This window comes from Melanerpes formicivorus, unplaced genomic scaffold (assembly GCF_026170545.1).
Source record: "Melanerpes formicivorus ecotype bairdi unplaced genomic scaffold, bMelFor1.0.p_v2 SCAF_2, whole genome shotgun sequence".
NCBI classification, from domain to species: domain Eukaryota; kingdom Metazoa; phylum Chordata; class Aves; order Piciformes; family Picidae; genus Melanerpes; species Melanerpes formicivorus.
Genome location: NW_027142354.1, coordinates 13,782,421 through 13,801,782, shown reverse-complemented (window position 1 = coordinate 13,801,782; position 19,362 = coordinate 13,782,421). Strand labels below are relative to the sequence as shown.

The 19,362-nt window shown below is 39.1% G+C and overlaps 1 protein-coding gene across 4 annotated transcripts in view; it reads left to right on the top strand.

Moving 5' to 3' along the window:
- ZDHHC14 (zinc finger DHHC-type palmitoyltransferase 14) overlaps window positions 1–19,362 on the top strand; it is a 104,248-nt gene that overhangs the window by 51,257 nt on the left and 33,629 nt on the right. For 2 of the 4 annotated variants that reach the window (XM_068151325.1, XM_068151307.1), the window contains exons 2-3: window positions 5,343–5,503; window positions 12,112–12,270. In XM_068151325.1, the coding sequence (XP_068007426.1) occupies window positions 5,343–5,503; window positions 12,112–12,270 (320 nt within the window). Of the gene's footprint in view, window positions 1–5,342; window positions 5,516–12,111; window positions 12,271–19,362 lie in introns of all 4 variants that reach the window. The other 2 variants (XM_068151316.1, XM_068151297.1) reach the window with 1 other exon arrangement.

Sequence of the window (19,362 nt, the reverse complement as noted above, 5' to 3'; positions counted from 1 at the left end):
TGAGTATTCTGTTTCTGCCTCTAAATTGAAGGAGGTCAAGATTAGAACATGGTTTCACAAGAAGCAGTGATCTTGAATGAAAACTTTACTGAAAACTGCTGAAATGGAGGTCTCCTCCCTCTGCCCCATGTTGTCTTTCCCTCTGCCTCTTTTGCCCTGTGCTAGTATCAACACTTCTTTTCACATTTATATTTGATTTGTTACAGGCGGAAAGATAAGATAACAAAATGGTGTTGGTTTTGTATAGTTTAGTAAACTAACTTGGCTCACAAAAGAACCTGATGAAGATTTGTGTTGGCATAAGGGCAAAAGTTTGGAACTGAGTGGATTGGAGCAATGATGCAGTGGAATTGAAGGGGAAGCTGAGAGGAACTATAAATAAGAGTGGAAGGATAAACAAACCCTTAGGGTTAGTTTAAGGAGAGCAGCACAGTCTTGTTCAGATGTTAACTTGAACTGAACCTGGGATTTGCAGTGGAAGCCTTTGCTCTTAGCACTGGACACTGCCAGCACACCAGTAGCTACTGGTATATTAAATAGGCAATACTTGCAGAAACAAATAATATTGATGCAGGAAAATAAAACAGGGAGTTTATTCCTTATATTTCTTGGGTCAACTATATTGTTTTCCTAGACTACTTTTTTTTGTTGTATATGCTTCAGAGTTGATGAAAAGTTTCATACATAGTATCCTGTTATCAGTCTTGCCAGCCAACCTTCTAGGGGTCTTCTTTTTTTAATAATTAGTGTAATTAAGTGTGATGGTTACTACATCTTTGTATAAAATCTGTACTTTTATTGGTTCCAGGCTGAGCAAATACTAAGATCTGCAATTTCTCACAGATACAAACCTCTATCTTAGAATCATAGAATCATTTTGCTTAGAAAATACTTCTAAGGCCGTTGAGTCCAACTGTTACCTAACTCTACCCAGTTTGGTGCTAAACTGTGTCCCTTATTACCATATTTATGTGTCTTTCAAACACCTCCAGAGATGAGGATTCAACCACCTCCCTGGAGAGCCTATTCCAGAGTTTGATGGCCATTTTCAGTGAAGAAATTCTTCCTAATGTCCAACTTAAATTTCCCCTGGTGCAACTTGAGGCTATTCCATCTCATCCTGTCACTTGATACGTGGGAGAAGAGACCCATACCCACCTTGCTACAACTTCCTTTCAGGTAATTGTAGAGAGCAATAGGGTCACCCCTTGGACTTCTCTAGCCTAGACAATCCCAGTTCCCTCAGCCCCTCTTCATAAGATCTGTTCTCCACACCCTTCACCAGCTTTGTTGCCCTTCATTGGACCTGCTCCAGCACCTTAATGTTTTTCTTGTAGTGTTGGCCCCAAAACTGAGCACGCTACTGAATGTGTGGCTTCACTATTGGAGAGTACATGGGGAAAGTCACTTCCCTACTCCCGCTGGCCACAGTTTTCCTGATACAGGTCAGGATGCTGTTGCCATTCCCAGACACCTAAGTACACTGCTGACTCATGTTCAGTTGGCTGTTGATCAAAACTCTTAGGTCTTTTTCTACCGGGCAGCTTTCCAGCCACTCTTCCTCAACTGCTGTGACCCAAGTGCAGGACCTGGCAGTTGGCCATAATCTGTTCCATGACCTTCCATGGCACCAAGGTCAGACTGACAGGTCTGTAGTTCCCTGGATCCTCCTGCCATTCTTGTAAGTGTGCATTACATTTGCCAATCTCCAGTTCACCAGGACCTCCATGGTTACCCAGGCCTGCTGGAAAATGATGGAAAGTGGCTTGGTGAGCACTTCTGCCAGTGCTTTCAGTACCCTTGGGTGGATGCCATCCAGTCTCATAGTCCTATGTATCACAGTATCACAGGATATTAGAGGTTGGAAGGGACTTCAGGAGATCATCAGGTCCAACCCCCCACAAAAGCAGGATCACTTAGGATAGTCCACATAGGAACACATCCAGGAGGAGTAGTCTCCACAACCTCCCTGGGCAGCCTGTTCCAGTGCTCTGTCATCCTCACTGTAAAGAAGTTACTCCTCAGGCTGAGGTGAAATCTTCTGTGTTCGTTTGAACCCATTGTTCCTTGTCTTATTACTGTGCACCACTGAAAAGAGCTCTCCGTTAGATTCTTTCCAGCAGCTCTCTGTCCTTCTTGAACTGGGGAGCCCAAAACTGGTATTCTAGGTGTGGTCTCACCAGAGCAGAGTAGAGAGGTAGAAGAACTTCTCTAGACCTACTGGACACACCCTTCTTGATGCATCCTAGGATATCATTGGCTCTTTTGGCCAAAAGGACACATTGTTGTTCCATGGAGAACTTGCTGTGACCAGCACTCTGAGGTCTTTCTCTGTGTAGCGGCTTTCCCCTAACCTGTACTGGTGCCTGTTGTTATTCCTCCCCAGATGCAGCTCTCCAGCCCAGCCATGTCACATTGGATGGCTGCACAGCCTGACAGGGTGTCAGCCACCCCCCTCAGTTTTGTATCATCAGCAAACTTGCTAAGGGCACTCTCAATCCTCTCATCCAGGTTGTTGGTAAGGGTATTGAACAAAACTGGACCCAATACCGATCCCTGGGGAACACCACTGGCCACAGGCTTCCAAGTTGACTCTATGCCACCGTTGACAACCCTCTGAACTCTGTTGTCCAGCCAGTTTTCAATCTAGTGTATGTGGTGTGACAGGTCACTAGCCAACTCTTCTTGGATTATGGGGACTTCAGTCTGCTCCCCATCCCTAGCTTTCAGCTCTGAATGCTAGGTACCCAGCAAATGACTGGTCCTACTGCTAAAGACTGAGGCAGAGGTCTAAAGTACCCTGGCCTTTTCCTCATCCTCAACCACTATGTTCTCATCTGCATCCAGTAAAGGACAGAGGGATTTTTCTTAGTTCTCCTTTTGCTGCTCATATTTTTCTAGAATCATTTCTTGTCCTTTTTTTTTTTTTGGTTTTGGTCTAATTTTTGCTGTCCTTTTTTTGTATCTACAGAGTTAGCATCTATCCAAGTTAGACTCACTCCAAATCTCTGTTACCCCTACTGGATAGGTTTGTTATGTACGTTATCTCCCCATCAGTGGACAACAAGTGCCAGTGAACTGTTCAGGAAAGCCTTCATCTTTCCAGAAAAGGCCTTAAGGAGGTGTCTCTACATCAGAAAAGGTGTCCTTTTCTGATGTGAGAGCTTAGAAGCTGCAGGACTCTGTGTGCTCTTCAGTACAGGTACTATGTGCATTTTTCTGCTGATTGTGGTTAGGCACAGAGAGCACAGTTACACAGCTAAGGGAGGTACTGCATAGTAAGAATTACTTTTGTTGCTCTCTTGCATCCTTTGTTCACAGGGGTGGTACTTGATAATTATCTCTTAACTGGCAATGTGTTTTTATTTTTATCTAGCTTTGACCAACCAGTCTTCCAGCAGATTTTATTTCTCTCCTACACTCATACAAACTTTCACATGGTTCTTCAAAAAGGCACCTAAAAATCCAAGCAAAAAAGTATTGTTGTTGAGGTAATTCCAAGTCAAAGCTGATAAAACACAGGCTCTTAAACCCTGAAAGCACCTTTAGGCAAACCACAATACCTTACACTTAGCTATGGCAAAGAGAGTGTGGAGTTCTTTTCATTGCAGATGGACTTGGTTCAGCAAGGCAGGGATAGACATTTTCATGCTTTTTTAATATAATGAAGTCCATGGCTTTCTCAGGATTTCAGCACAGGAATTTGTTTTTTACCAATTCCCTATAAAATTATTTTTAACACATGCCACTGTCGTAGTGGACCTTACATTTCTGTTCTCTCAGTGTTACTGAGAGGTTGTGTATGTAGATGCCATTGCTGGTTTTGCCTCGGCACTTGCCTAAATTGTGTTGTGCTTCCTGCGCTGCTCTGAGGTTCTTATAGTACCTTTCACACACAGCTCTTGTTTGGTCAACAGACTTCATCACAGTTGCAATTTCTTTGGTATGTGTAATGAATAATACAACAGTAGCATGGTGCTATATTTAGTGTTGGGTAATGTACTTGTTCCCTCTAATCCTTTTAAAAATACGTTCTTGCAGTCTGTTTGTACTCTTGTCTGAACATATTACAGTAGTCCTTATTTCAGTAATCCTTTGTGGCAAGAAATAAATTGAGCAATGGGTCATTTATGTGTTATGAAAATTTCTTTTTGATTGTTCTGACTTCTCAGACATGAAGGCTTCGATCTACCAGCTGTCTTGCTGCTGCTTCCTTTTGTTAGCACCGATTTCATAAACCTGGATCTTAGAAACAGATTCTCTAGAAGTGTGCATTTGAAGTTGTTTCTCAGTATTTAAAGTCTATTCATTATATGAAACTACAGTATCTATTGCTGCTTGCCCTTTTTTTATACCCAGTTGTCTTTTTAATCTTCACCTGCAATATTACATTAATGTAGGGTGAAAGGTGAATTCCAGTCACAGGCAATGGCAGGATGTGCTATGTAATGTGTTTTGACTCGCTGCATCCATGAAACCCAGGGTGTTCAATGAAACAGCCAAATACATTTAACAGGGTTATGCAAGGAGATAAATGCTTGGTATGTGGTAGCTGTTATGAAAAGTGTTTCCATTCTCTCCCTATCTCATCAACAGAAGTGATGGACAGTGAAGCTGGCATTGTCAGTGCTTCCTCAAGGCTCACATATCTGAATCATCATTTAAGGCAGTAAACACAAGCAGGGAAGACTATGTTAATTAAACTTGACTGATACTTGAAAGCTTTAGATGAAGTCCTAATGCCTAAAACTTGTTGGGTTTTGACTTACGTTTTTTAGGTTTATTTTATGATTTCTCATGCAGATACTAGAAATGTATTAAACCATCTCCATGTTTTGCCCACCTGTCCTTACAATAAGATCTATGAAATGAGTCTTAAAGCTGTGTTTTCTAAGATGATCCTGAAGTAATTACTGTAATTATTCTTTCTGCACAAATGTAAAGAGGTACTTATATTTGCATGTTCCAATGATTCCCTCCATTTTTATTTTATTGCATATAAAGAACAGAGGAAAAATGTCTAAAATTGAGATCCAATCTTAAGTCCTGGATGTATATTGTAAATCTGGCAACCAGAGATATTTTTTTTTTTTTGTGTGTGTGTGCTGCTAAAGGCTGTTGATATTGCCCTAGACCCCCCTGGATTAGTTGTTTCCAGGTGCATTGAGCTGTTGCTTGCACTAGTTTTACTTTATCAATGAGTAAACAAGTAGCATGTTACAAAAAATAGATTAAGAAAGAGAATTGGTAGTGATGTGGAAAGTGGAGTCTAATAAACAGTGTTTGAGAGGAAGTTGCAGTATGTGTAATTGATTGTGTTTTAATCTTTTTTCTTTTTCCAGTTGTCCATATTTGTCAGAGAAGATTACACCTGCTATACCTGCAATTGGTGGGATTCTTTTCTTTTTCGTGATGGGGACCCTGCTGCGTACTAGTTTCAGTGATCCTGGTGTCCTCCCACGTGCAACACCAGATGAAGCAGCAGATCTAGAGAGACAAATAGGTAACACTGAAGGTCTGTTGTCTCTTCGCTTTCCTCCGGAGGGTGCATGTACTGTGTGAAGGCAGTGTACTGCTCTGCTCATAGGAGGAGATAACACTGTCCTGCCACAGTAATCATTCTGGAGTTGTAATGTCTAATGACACTGAAGTGATTCCTGTGGAAAGACAGTTGATCAGTTCTTCACTCAGAGGGATAGTAACCAAAATCCTGGCCTTGGAGGGTGATAGTTTCTATTAAAAATACTTTTCATCAAGTCTGTTAGAAGCCTCTCTGTGGTGCACTGGAGATTTTTTTTAAGTGGTTTTGACGAGAAAGCTGCTATTACAAATGTTCTATCAATTGTGCACTTTTTAAAGCAATGTACCCTCAGAATTTAATTATGCTGTTATTAATATTGGAAAGGATAAGTTTCTGTGTCAGTATACAGTCTTGTAAGTTGATGCAGTCTTGGGAAGGTTGTTCTTCAGTAACAGTAATAAAATGTTCCTTTTTTTTTTAATCTGTATAAAGCCAGAACAATTAGAGTGAAGCAGAATTTAATCAGCTTCAATATCAAGAGAATTGTTAACTAAATTCTAATTGTGGAAATTCTCCAGCTACCAGTACACTGAACAGCTAAAATGTGGTACCTGGATAAGGTAAAAAAAGACGAGTTTGCAGAGCTGCTTCATAAACAGTGGCTTTGTTTGCTTATTAGTAAGCTAGTAAAGCTTAGTAAAGGCTTCTATATCTGCTTTCATGTGCTAGTCAATAGAAATCTTGTTTTATAAAGCAATTTCAGAGGAATCCTCACTCACGTAGTTAAAATGTCAGATAAGAGGTTTATGCAAGAACAGGAGAAATACCTGCAGGGTCCTCGATGCTTGTACTACAGTACAGTCTTAGGCTTTGTTTACTGTGACAAAAAAATTAATCCACTAGAAGCAAATGACTGCATAAAAGATGTTGTTGCAGATGCTTCTGTGATGCTGAGAAGTTTACTTCAGCCTCATTTTTTTTCTGGTTTTCCAGACTGTTCTCTACAAAGCACTGGTGAAAATATCTGAGGGGCAAATTAATTCATTTCAGACTTGTAATACAGTGTTATGGGGTGGAGTTCTTTTGGTGTATACATGGAGCAGGACATGTGTTTGAGTTTCATCACAAAGCAAATGTGTGCACACCAAAATCACACTGTGAACTATGTTCATGTAAGTAGGAATGGTGGGAGAATTCATGTCAAGATAGCAAAACATAAACAACATATGACATTAGTTTTTCCTGACTACTTAGGTATTAAGGGTCAGTTATACCTGGTAGGCACATTATGCAGCTATAACTGCTTAAGAAATCTGTTGGACAAAGAAATATTAAGGTAAAACAAACAAAAAATAATGACCTGTATTCACTCTTTTAGGCCTTTGTGGGCCTTTAGCAAAGGAAAGGTGACAAGTTTATTTTTAAATACATGCATATTTTTGTGGCTTGACTCTAATAGTTTCATTGTGATTAAAAAAACCAAAAATCTTCTCCAAAGGGCTCAGTTTCAGAAAATTGCTGTCAGAGGGGGAAGAATGCCTTTATTTTTTGGAAACATGCACATTATCTTTGGTCTAGGATATTTTAAGAAGCAGCAGGATTTCAAAGTACAGTGAGTTAATTGATCATCACTACAGTGAGATCATTTTTCAGCAGGTCTGGTGGAAGGTCCTGACCACAGCTGCTATACCATCTTGTGCGTTAAGGTGAAAAAGTGACTGTTAATAAACATAATCTTGTGCATTTCAGAGTGTTTGGATGTGAGTCCTGAAGTAAAATCAGCCCATTTGCAGCGTGTTACATGCAGCAGCTAATTGTAATTATTCCATATGCTCTTTGTGTAGGTTTGAGGCTTTTGGAACTGTGTGATCGTGTAACAAGGTCATTGGACTGTGTGGGAGGGAAATGTTTTCTCATGAATGTGTGAAGTCTGAGATCTGCCATTCACTGAATTTCATAGAAGTGGTATTAGGTTTCCAAAAACAGTGTGTTCTGCTGGCATCTGCATTTCAGAAAGAAAACCTATATTGCTTTTATACATTGTTCAGGCAGAGGCAGGAGTCAGCTGTCATTGCCATGACAGGAAGGGAGATAACATTAGCCAGTCAGGACTTAGCTTTGGGCAAGGACCATACTGTACATAATACACAAGCAAGAAAAGTTCTAGAGCCTGTATGACCCACATAGCTCCATCTCAAATAGATAAATTAAAATTCATATAAATTTCTTCTGTTTGCATACTTCTGGATATGGTACTCTGGATTATTGGAAAAGAAAACCTTCAGTCAACCTGACCTTACATCACAGGATCACAGGATGTTAGGGACTGGAATGGACCTCTGGAGGTCATCAAGCCCAATCCCCATGCCAGAGCAGGACCGTATAATCTAGTGCAAGTCACACAGGAGCACATCCAGACGGGTCCTAAAAGTCCCTAGAGCAAGCTCCACAACCTCTCTGGGAAGCTGTAGTGGGTTGAGACCTCAAACAGTCACAGAAGCCTGTTCCAGTGCTCTGTGACTCTTACAGTAGAGAACAACTTCTTCATGTCGAGGTGGATCTTCCTGTGCTGCAGTTTACATCCATTGCCCTTGTCATATCACAGGGCACAAGTGAGAAGAGGCTGTCCCTTCCTTCTTGACACCCAGCCCTCATATACTTATCTACATGTATTAAATCCCCTGTCAGTCTTCTCTTCTCCAGACTACATGCCATAAAGAAAGTAAATTAGAAATGAAGGGGCACTCTGAAGCTGTAGTCTCACTATACTCTGGAAAAAAACTAATAGTGGATCTGGAATGTGTTTATGCTGAGGAAATGGGATTCTCTTCAAACACAATAATTTCAGTCCTTACTTGTATAAGAATTCCTAATATTCACAGAATCCAGATTTGTAAAAAACAGTTCAAGTTTGTGTTGTTGGGAAAGCTGACAGATTTCTTAGGCTTATTTTAGAGCTTGTTTTTTTAACTTTTGCCAGTGCTGTCACTGCAAACGTTTTTCAGAATCAAATACTGGCTATGTAATGTGCTGCACAGAGATATGTAAATTGCTGTAATGGGTAATAGGATTATTTTTATAGCTTTATATTTTTTTATATAGAAGAATGGAGAGTTGGGTGGGAAAAAAGGCATCTCAGAAGTATATGGGGAAAATTGTTATTTTCCCCTTCTCTTTTTGCCCTCATCTCTTCTCAAAAAAAGTAATTCTCTACAGGAATAACATGTGGGAAGAGGATGTAATTTATATATCCACTAAGGTAGAGAATTAATTCATCTATTCACTAAGGGTTATTCCTTCGTGTTACCAAAAGGAACGCCTCTTTATATGAAGTTGTGTGCTAAACAATAGTTTAAAACTTCTAAGTTTTCAAGAGACCCAGAAATAGAACTTCATATGTAACCATTTTATTATTGCCATAATTACTGTGATGATTTGCAAGTGTTCTGTTTAGAGGGTGTTTCTGGCATTTTCCTTCAGTTTTATTAATGCAGTGTTTGGGGAACTGTGGACATCCTTTGCCCATTTAGGCACTAGAGTTCCCAGCAAAATGTCTTATCATTGGAGGGTAAATCAATTTATTACATATTTAAAGTCGTCACAATATCTTTCTATTGATTGAATAATCTTCCATAAAACTTACTTGAAGAACTTGGATTTCTTTTACATCTTTACACTTCGTAAGTCTGCCACCATGAGCTTTCCTAGCTGTTTCAGAAAACCTCAGAAATAAGGCATATAGCTTAGGCTACAAAAACTCACCAAATTTTTATTATTATTTTTAAAGCATGATAATATGGAAAAATACAATGGAGCATTCATTTAGTACCTTTTCTAATCAGTGTTACAGTCTATTTCTATTTATCTCTTTCAGGTAATACTTCACCTAGAATAAGGTGCACTTTAGTCCAAAATACAGGCACAGGTTTCTGTCGAAGGAATTGCTTATTTACCCTGTGTTCAAAGACTCATTGGTCTTATTTCAGGAAATAGATTATTTCAACTGAGAAAATGACAATAATAATTTTTCCTTAATGAGTCTTTCCTACACAGTTTTCGGTAAATGCAAAATAAAACAATATAAAAATGATTGCATTAGAAAGCTGAGAAGAGTCAACATGTTTCCATGTATGACAATTTCAGAACTTGTGTTCATACATGTAAAATTTTTTTTGCAAATGGTAGAACCAGACTTGCTTCACTGTTTCAGACTGCTGAGTTAATCAAACTCCATAGTCTTCCAAAAGAGGACAATGCAGTCTCAAAGTAAGAAAATATATTGCCAACACATGTGGAGTTTGGGGCTCAAGATGCCAAGCATGAGGGTTTATGGCAGGTCAGACAGGGAGTAACAAGCTAGGTAACTATAACAAATCCTTCTGCTCTAAAACTGTGGTTCTGGAATCAACAATGGCAATGGAAATAAATGCCTTTGCACTATTAAAATAGTGGGTTTTTTTATGTACCCTAAAAAGATGTATGCTGGCAGCATCTGTGCAAGGGGGAAAGCTGGATGGCTCCAGCAGTTCAAAAGAAAACTTCTACATGTTCATACTAATAAGTCCCTCACCAGCTTTCTTGTAGGCCCCCTTAAGAGACTGGAAGGCCACAGTAAGATCTCCTCAGAGCCTTTGTCTTTCGCCATTCAAGTTACTAAATCTTCTTATGATATTGTTTGGTGTGCCTTCAAAGTTGGTGTCAAACATTGCGTGATTCATTAAGTTTGTGTAAAGACAGTGTGAAGGGGCCTTCTAGAGTCTGTTTGTCCTAGGATCTTAGGAAAATTGAGCAAAAAAGCAAATGGTTTGGAAAGAAATCCTCTTACAAAACATGAGCTGTAATGAGCTGGCCAGTAGTCTCCCTTCTCCACCAGAGAAAAGAGAAGTTGTGTTTGAGATTCTGTCGGAGTCCATATTGCAGGTTAAACAATTTTTCTCGTTCAGGTAGGCTCAGCATGTACTCATTCAATTTTTAAAAAAATTGTTATGTTGTATTCACCTTGAGGTCAAAATCAGTATAATTGATATGGGAGTCACACAGTAGTCCATACTCACAGATTCACAGATTGCATTGGGATGGGAGGGGCACTCAAAAGTCATTTTGTCCAACCCCGCTGCGTCAGCAGGGACACCTCTAACTAGATCAGGCTACCTAGGGCCATAGTGAGTCTGATCTTGAATGTCTCTAGCGACGGGGCCTCAACCACATCTGTGGGCAACCTGTTGCAGTATTTTACCACTCTCATTGTAAAGAACTTCTTCCTTATGTCTAGCCTAAATCTACCTTGCTCCCCTTTAAAGCCATTGCCCCTCATTCTATCATTACAAGCCTTTCTAAACTTTCAGATGCAGATCATAGGCCCTGACCCAGCTTTGCAGGAACATTGCAGCACTTGGTTTAAATCCAACACAAGCTTTTGAGCTGCTGTTTCTTCACTATTCATCACTTCATTCTCATGAGGGATGCTTAGGAGCTTCACACCATGATTACATCATTCTCAGCAATTGCTCCCTTCCTTCTACCCTCTTCTGCAAGAGACTTTTCTGAAGTCTGGTGGTTTCAGTGGCAAAGTTCCACAAATACTTCTGTTGATTCATATTGATGGAGTGGGTGAGCATGTTGCACATGAGAGCTTCTTACGCTAGATTTGCTGCTAAATCTAGCATATTGCTTAGCACATCTGTGCTGATCCTTATTTGAATACCTTGCTAATTAGGAGAATTTCTAGTTGCTCCCTTCTTGTAGGGTGTGCAAATATGCCCATGGACCTGGCAGAAATTGTAATTGTGAGTTATACGTGTAAGACAAGCTCAAATACAAGTCATGGATTTGTTAGTAACCTGTCATCAGCCCCATGATTGTCCAATGTGAAAGTGAGTGGGACAAATTCAAAAACAGTTGTGCAGGTGACTGTGACTTTGAAATGTAATTTTATTCACATATTGGAAAATAATTTATTTTACTTTCCTATTACTCTTGCTGTTCTGCCTTTCCAAGAGTAATAACTAGGTGGGGTTTTTTCACTTCTGAATGTGCTACAGCATTTAAGAAGTCTCAAAGTGATGATAGATCATGTTTCTACCATATGCCAAACTCTAATGACAGAATTGCTTGTTGCTTAAGTAAAGGTTTATAGCCTATATTGGGTAGAATTTGTGTAGCACTTGTAGATTATCTATTTATTTTCTTTTTTAATTAGCAGAATTCTAAAAACTCAGGAGAATCCTAAAGAGATACCTTTTTACCTTGTCTTAAGTTTTACCATCCTGCACCAGTAATCATTCTTCTGGTTAATACATTCTCTATGAACTATTAGGAATGGTTCAGAGTGTAAGAGTTTGGAGATCAAGGTAGCTGTCAGCATTTGAGAGCTAGGTTTGGGTGATGTCTTTAATTCAAATTGGTTGGCTGTGGATGCTGTTTGTAATTATCATTTTGCTACATGTTATTTTAGGAATATAAGAAGGGGAAAAATTTATTTGTGTTAATATAATATGAAACTTGCTACAGATTGTGATCAAGGAAGGACAGTTGTGTGCATATACCATAGCTCATGTAAGAAATCTCATGTGTTGTATCTCTGTGTTTAGATATTGCAAATGGCTCCAGTTCAGGAGGATATCGCCCCCCTCCCAGAACAAAAGAAGTGATCATCAATGGACAGACAGTGAAACTAAAATACTGTTTTACTTGCAAGATATTCCGCCCACCTCGTGCCTCACATTGCAGCCTTTGTGATAACTGCGTAGGTGAGTAAAAAGCAAATGTGGCACATGTTTAATTTAGCTTATGTGTTACGAATACCTCTCATATGAAAGCAAAAAGAATCAGGATGAGTGACAAGATTACTAATGAGGTCACTTGCCACATTCATCTCATTCCTACAAACTCTATTAAATGTTAAGAATTTTAGAAGAAACGGAAGAGGATATTGGGCCTAGCAGCTAGTTGTTGCTAATCTAAGAAGGAAAAACACCTGATGCACAGATCTTTCCTAACCTGACAAAGAACACCCAGTTCAAATAGGGCTCCCATAGTGTGTGTGTGATAAACTTTGCAGTGTAGAGAAACAAATTTTACAGAAGTCTCAGAATTGTTTCCTTCACCAAACTCAATTGGGGGCAAGGAGCTGCTTCTCCAGTTCATTACAGACTAGTTCAAATGTTTAGGGCTTGCACTATGACAGAATACACACTGTAGGTAATTCTTATGTTTGAACAGATTTGAGACTAGAAATTTTGAAGTTGGAATTCTTAGGAAATTACTGGGCAAATGTTGTTTTCAGAGTAAGTAGATGTCAGGACCTAAGGATCTTTTGTAATGATAAAGGATTTTTCTTCTGAACATCTTGTCTTTTTTTCACAACTGTTTTCCTGGAGGGCATCAAGATGATTAAGATATACTTGAATTTAAAAGCAAACCAGCAAAAAGCAACCAATCAAATTTCAGTAGTTTCTAATTAATTAGATCCTCTTTAGAGTTGCCTGCAGCTGATTACAACAATATCAAGCCTGGACCTTATGCATTCAAGAAAACAATGTAGTAAGATGTCACCAACTGAGAAATGTTATTGCAGCATTTAGCAGTGATATTTTTAGATGTGAAGTGTTCATTGGAAGAATTACAACTTCATTTATGCCCTATGTGAATATTGTCTGAACACACAGAGTGAAAAGTTTATCCTCTTGGCCCTGTGGATGATTTGTTCAGAATCTAAGTTTTTCCCATGTTTTAGAATTTTGTAAGTATTGTAAAATCCATTGAGCTTAGCAAGTAGAGATGACTATGAATTGAAGTTGACATTAGCAGAAAAATAATCACATTAAGTGGGTAATGTGGACATTGCAGTGTTGTGGCTTTGCTCAGCAAACCTGGTAATGTGAAAATGCAGTTGTTGAGCAGTGCAGCAAGGAAAAGTTAAAAGCTGCTGACTTTACTGAGAGCATATAAATCAAAACAACTCATATCCTGAAGCTTGTTTTCTGAGAATCTGGTTTTGAGAAAGTGATTTTTTCCTGCAGGTTATTGTGTAATTGATTGTGTCGTTTCCATAATAAGTGGAAAATCTACTCTGTGAAACATATAATTAGTGATGGTAGGAAAAAAGATTAATCTTTGTCTTCTAATCACGTCTATGATAAAGCAACAGATGTGAAATGTTATGAAAGTATATCAGAAAATAGTCTGCGCAAATGACTCATACAACTGGTAATTGTGTCCACGAAGATAAATCTTTTCTGCTCATAAAGTAGGTGTATGATCATTGTAATTTCCTCTTGCACATTTTTTAAATGTGAAGTTACTTGCTTTAAAACAATTCCATCCATTTATTGGAATGAATTTGCTATTTGCTGTGGCTTTCCTCCTCAGTGTTTATAATGGGAATTACAATAACCTATAATTTTTTCAGGATCCATTTCATAGTGCTTTTGCTTCCTAATTAGGTACAGGCCTTTGTCAAGTGTATTGAATGCAAAACTTGAAATTTGCTAGTACCTACTTTTCACAGAAAATTAGCTGCCAAGAAAATCAGATTGCTCACATACTTGTGCAGAACTAGCAGTCTAAAAGTGTACACTCACTTGGAATGTTACGCAGTTTATCTCCACTGTTAAGTTAGGATTGTCTCTGTGATGATGATTTTATATAATTTTAGCTTATTGAATAGATTGTACAATACCAATGAGCATTTTTGTGCCACTATCTTTTACTAGTTTCTTACTAGTTTCAATGCAAAAATATTTGTACTTCACACGTATATGGATATTGAAGCAGTTTATGATTGCAACTCAAGATCAGTATGGCTGTATGTACCCTTTTACTACATAGTTCCTGAAGCTTTTGATGCATAGTTACAAATGAAATACAGAGACTGTATGATACAGGAATGGAGTCTTTCTTCGGATCAGCACTCGCTGCTTAGAAAAAATAGTACCAAGCATTTGCCTAAAGGTATTTTCTGAATGCAGTGTGAATGAGAGGTTCTTTTATTCTGTGCTTTCTATTTTCTAAGGAATCCTTAGCAACACATAAAATGTGTAATTGCATACAAAGATTTATTAATTTTTGGAGTTTTACCCTCCTTTGAATTAATCCTGATTTCCTAGTTGTCTAGTAAGCAGATCTGTTATTTGATCTTGTTTCTGATTTTCATTTCATCTCTCTTTTTTTTTTTACAATGGCTGCATAGTATACTTAGATAAAAATATGAAGAAAGAGCTTTAAAAAAAAAAACAGTAATTTGAGTTCTACCCACACTAATACTTAAAAATCCTTTAGATTTACCATATTTTCATAGTAGCAGCCAAGAAAATCTGGATTTTTTTCCTGCAAATGTAGTTTGTTGCATTTATGTAATACCTTTAAATTTTCATTTATGTAATACCTTCAAAAATTCAACACTGAATAAGCGTTCCCTGGGCCTATATGTTGGGTGTATTTCTGACTTGCTTTCTTTGTGAGTGGCACTTGGAAGCGAGGCCCTCAAGGGCTTTCCGTGTGCTCTTTTGTTACTTTAAAATTTATAAATGAGTTTAAAGTAATGTGTGCATAAACATAAGAGGTGAAGACTGAGTAGAATAACCACAGCAGACATCAATTCTGACCTCAAGGTAGTCATTGATGGGTTTTGGCAAATTTTGATTGCACTGCATAATGCTCCTAAGAAGCTAGTGATTTGGCTTATGCCTGAAATGACTAATTGACTTTTTTAATGTATTTTTGGTCATTTCAACATCAACCATGTAGTTTTCTTTTTTTGTTTGGTTGTAATAAATAATAATTGTCTTTTTAATTTGATTACTATATTAAAAGCCAAACAAGAAGCAGCTATTTCCAAACAATTTGTTTAAATATAGTACCGAATGACTAACAAACCGGTGAGTAATGATGGGCAAGCAGTAAATCAATTTAGTCTAATAGTCTAAAGCCTTCTGTGCATTCACATGCCATAGTTTTGTTAATCAAGCAGAGAAACTGATTTAGAGTAAGGCAAATATCCAGTATGGTGGAAGAAGAGACCCACCGTTTATCTAAGAGAATATGGCCTTTATATTCGTTTCAAAATCTATGTATTGTAAATTTGTGCATGTCTGATGGATAAAGATAGCTTTTCCAGTTCTGCTGTTTGTTTTCAAGACAGTTATTTACTTTTTCCACAGAGGACTTAAACCTCAAATTTTTTAAATTGAGTGTCACAAGGTAACTTTGAAACACTTAGCTTGATTTTTCAGAGATCACCAATGAATAAAATAGAATTCATAGAATTCATAGAATTGTTAGGGTTGGAAGGGACCTCAAGGATCATCTAGTTCCAACCTCCCCACAACAGACAGGGACACCTCACACTAGATCAGGTTGCCTGGAGCCTCATCCAGCCTGGCCCTAAAAACCTCCAGAGATGGAGCTTCCACCACCACCCTGGGCAACCTGTTCCAATGTCTCACCACCCTCATGGGGAAGAACTTCTTCCTAACATCCAATCTGAATCTACACATTTCTGGTTTTTTCCCATTCCCCCTAGTTCTATCACTCCCTGACACCCTAAAAAGTCCCTCACCAGTGTTCTTGTAGGCCCCCTTAAGATACTTGAAGGCCACAATAAGGTCTCCTCAGAGCCTTCTCTTCTCCAGACTGAATAGCCCCAACTCTCTGAGTCTGTCTTAATAGGACAGGTGCTTCAACCCTCTGATCATGCTTGTGGCCCTTCCCTGGACAGGTTCCAGCACATCCAGATCCTTTCTGTAATAGGGGCTCCAGAACTGGACACAGTACTCCAGGTGGGGTCTCACCAGAGCTGAGTACAGGGGGAAAATCACCTCCCTTGAACTGCTGGCTATGCTTCTCTTGATGCAGCCCAGGATGTGATTGGCTTTCTAGGCTGCAAGTGCACACTGGCAGCTCATGTTGATCTTCTCATCCACCAACACCCCCAAGTCCTTTTCCTAGAATAGAATAGAATTTCTTAGAATGGAATAGGAGAATGGCCATAATAAGACCAAGGTTTTGGGTTGTGCAGTAGCCCGTTCCCTGCCATGACCAGAGTGTATCCCTGGGGAAGAACAAGAGATGAGGGCAAGCATGTGGGGATATTTCCTGATGAATGTTCTCACAGCCTCAGAAATTTTCAGCATAGGCCTTCTTGAACCCTGGGGAGTTATGTTTTTTGCAATAGCTCTTGATGGCTCTTAGTTGGCCTTCTTTGTACCTTATCTGAACCTTCTGAGATGGGGAAACAGGTGTGTAGCGCTGAAAAGCACAGGTACCGTGCTGGCATTTTCTCTTGATGTTTCTGTTTTCTGTAAGAGAGAGGATTCCTCTCACTTGTAAATTTGATTGCTTTTCTTTAGACCTTAAACATGAGACCAAGTGCCAAGATTTTGACAGAAATTTGGGCAGAAAATACGCTGCATTAGAAGCCAGAGACGCCCCCTTTCTGGCTGAATCCTTCCTTCTGTAAAGCACCATTGCTAGGCAGTTGTAAGCATTGCCTTTCAGTTTTGGTCTTGACCAGAATACATTAATTGATTATTGTGAAAATACAATGTGTTATGTACTCAGTAGTATGCCAAACAGCAGAACTCAGATAAAATATTTTTTCTTACGTTCCCAGATTAGGCACCAGTGCTGTAAAAACAACTCATAAAACACAAAAATCAGACAAAACCTGAGAGTTACCAGAGTGTTCTGCAAGTTCTTCCTTGTAGTCACTCTAAATAACATTATCTTCCATGCTGGAGGACACATATTACTTAAAAAACTGGCTGAGAGGTGGCATTGTTAACAGTTTGGGTTTTATATCCCTGACACTCTGTGTGAGAGTAATTTTCTCAGTATTTCATGGTCTTTTATAATCGGTGTGTATTTACTTGAAGTCAGGAATTTGTTGAACTTTGTTTTAATTCCATTCTGTAGCACTCTTCCTTCATTATTGTATTACCTCAATTCCTGCTTTCATTTCCTTTTCATGACCTTTGCCTGTTTATTTCCTTACGTTTTCCGCTGTGAAATTTTCATTGTAGTGCGTTTCTCACTTCGTTTGGGGGCATGATTTTTCAACTTGTCAAACCTTAGCTCTGGATCTCTTAAAGTGACTCTTTAGCCAAACAGCTAGAAGCAAACCAAGAAAGTTGGCTATGTCCTTTTTTTTATTTTCTTGTGTATTTTTTCCCAATTTTTCTATGTGAGAAATGGCTTTGGTTTTTTTGTTTGTGTGGTGCTGCTGTGGTGCTGAGGAGGCTCAGGGGTGACCTCATCGCCCTCTACAACTACCTGAAAGGTGGCTGTAGCCGGGAAGGGGTTGGTCTTTTCTCCCAGGCAACCAGCACCAGAACAAGGGGACACAGTCTCAAGCTGCGCCAGGGGAGGTTTAGACTCGAGGGTGAGGAGTGAGTCATTCGTCATTGGAACGGGCTGCCCAGGGAGGTGGTGGAGTCACTGTCCCTAGAGGTGTTCAAGAGGGGATTGGACGTGGCACTTGGTGCCATGGTCTAGTCATGAGGTCTGTGTTGATAGGTTGGACTCGATGATCCTCGAGGTCATTTCCAACCTTGGTTATACTGTGATACTGTGATACAAATGGTGTACACACCTTACGGAATGTGTATATTGTTTCTTTATGGTTGTGCCATCTGTATACTCTAAGTACTTGAGAAATTCAGGGAGAAGAGCATATGTCACAGGTTTTTAAGTCTAAGCCAGAGCACTGGGAAATACAGAGAAAGTTTTTTAAAAGATAATTACAAAATTACTTCTGAGAGAGGTCATGGGGTATGTGTTGGTCTGTGTAAAAACAAGCAGAGATTATCACAGTATCACCAAGGTTGGAAGAGACCTCAAAGATCATCAAGTCCAACCTGTCACCACAGACCTCATGACTAGACCATGGCACCAAGTGCCACATTATCATAATAACGTGAGTCTCAGATGTCAGAGTAATAATTGAAAAGATAAATTACCCGGAAAAAAAGAGAATTAGGAACCAAAGAAAATAATCAAATATTTATGTTTAGTGCAATAATTTAAAAGAATGTTAAGGAGTTCAGAGGCAGACTTAAGGCAGCAACAGAAGTGTTTGAAGAAAATGTGCATTCATGCACAGAGGAAGAAATCCATGAACTTTGTGGGGGCTGGTACCTGGTATGGATGCTTTGTTTCCCCTAGGTACAGATTGGGGGTTTTAACTCTCTTCCTCTAGAGTTGGGTACATGTCTGGCACTTGTTCGGTTCCCAATCTGTGAAAACGTTGTATTGACAAGAATAGGTATGTAAGGACAGGTTGTTAAGCAGTGAGGCTCTTCACTGTGCACTCTATGAACCTGTCAAAGAACAGTCATTCTAATCTGCTGCTGCTTCCTTGAAAATGTCACCATTAATGTAGTCATTAATGCAGCATGTTGTCAAATGTCATTCGTTAGTGAACATTTGTTATTGGAGGTAGCAGTGAAGTGAGCTATGTGACGGAACAGTTCAATTGCTATAAGCTATCCTAGGCCAGTGGTTGGATGTTTTCCTGAGAAATTGGATGCTATTTTTAAAAATTAAGTGTATTTGTTTTCCTTTTTGTGAATAACATTAGTCTGCCACTGTTGAAGTTGATTAGAATGGAAAAAGTTGATATTGCAACTGATTTTCTTAACACGTGCCCTCCGCTCCACCCCCCATTAGTTTAAATGTCTGGTACAGTTTTTAAACAGTTATGAGAGTGAAATATTTAGTGAGTAGCTCATGTGTTTGTGGCTGACATTTTGTTGTAGATACCCATGTACATTATTGATTTATTTGATTTTCTTTTGGTTTTCTTGGGATATTTTGATTTCGGATCACGGTACAAACGTACTGAA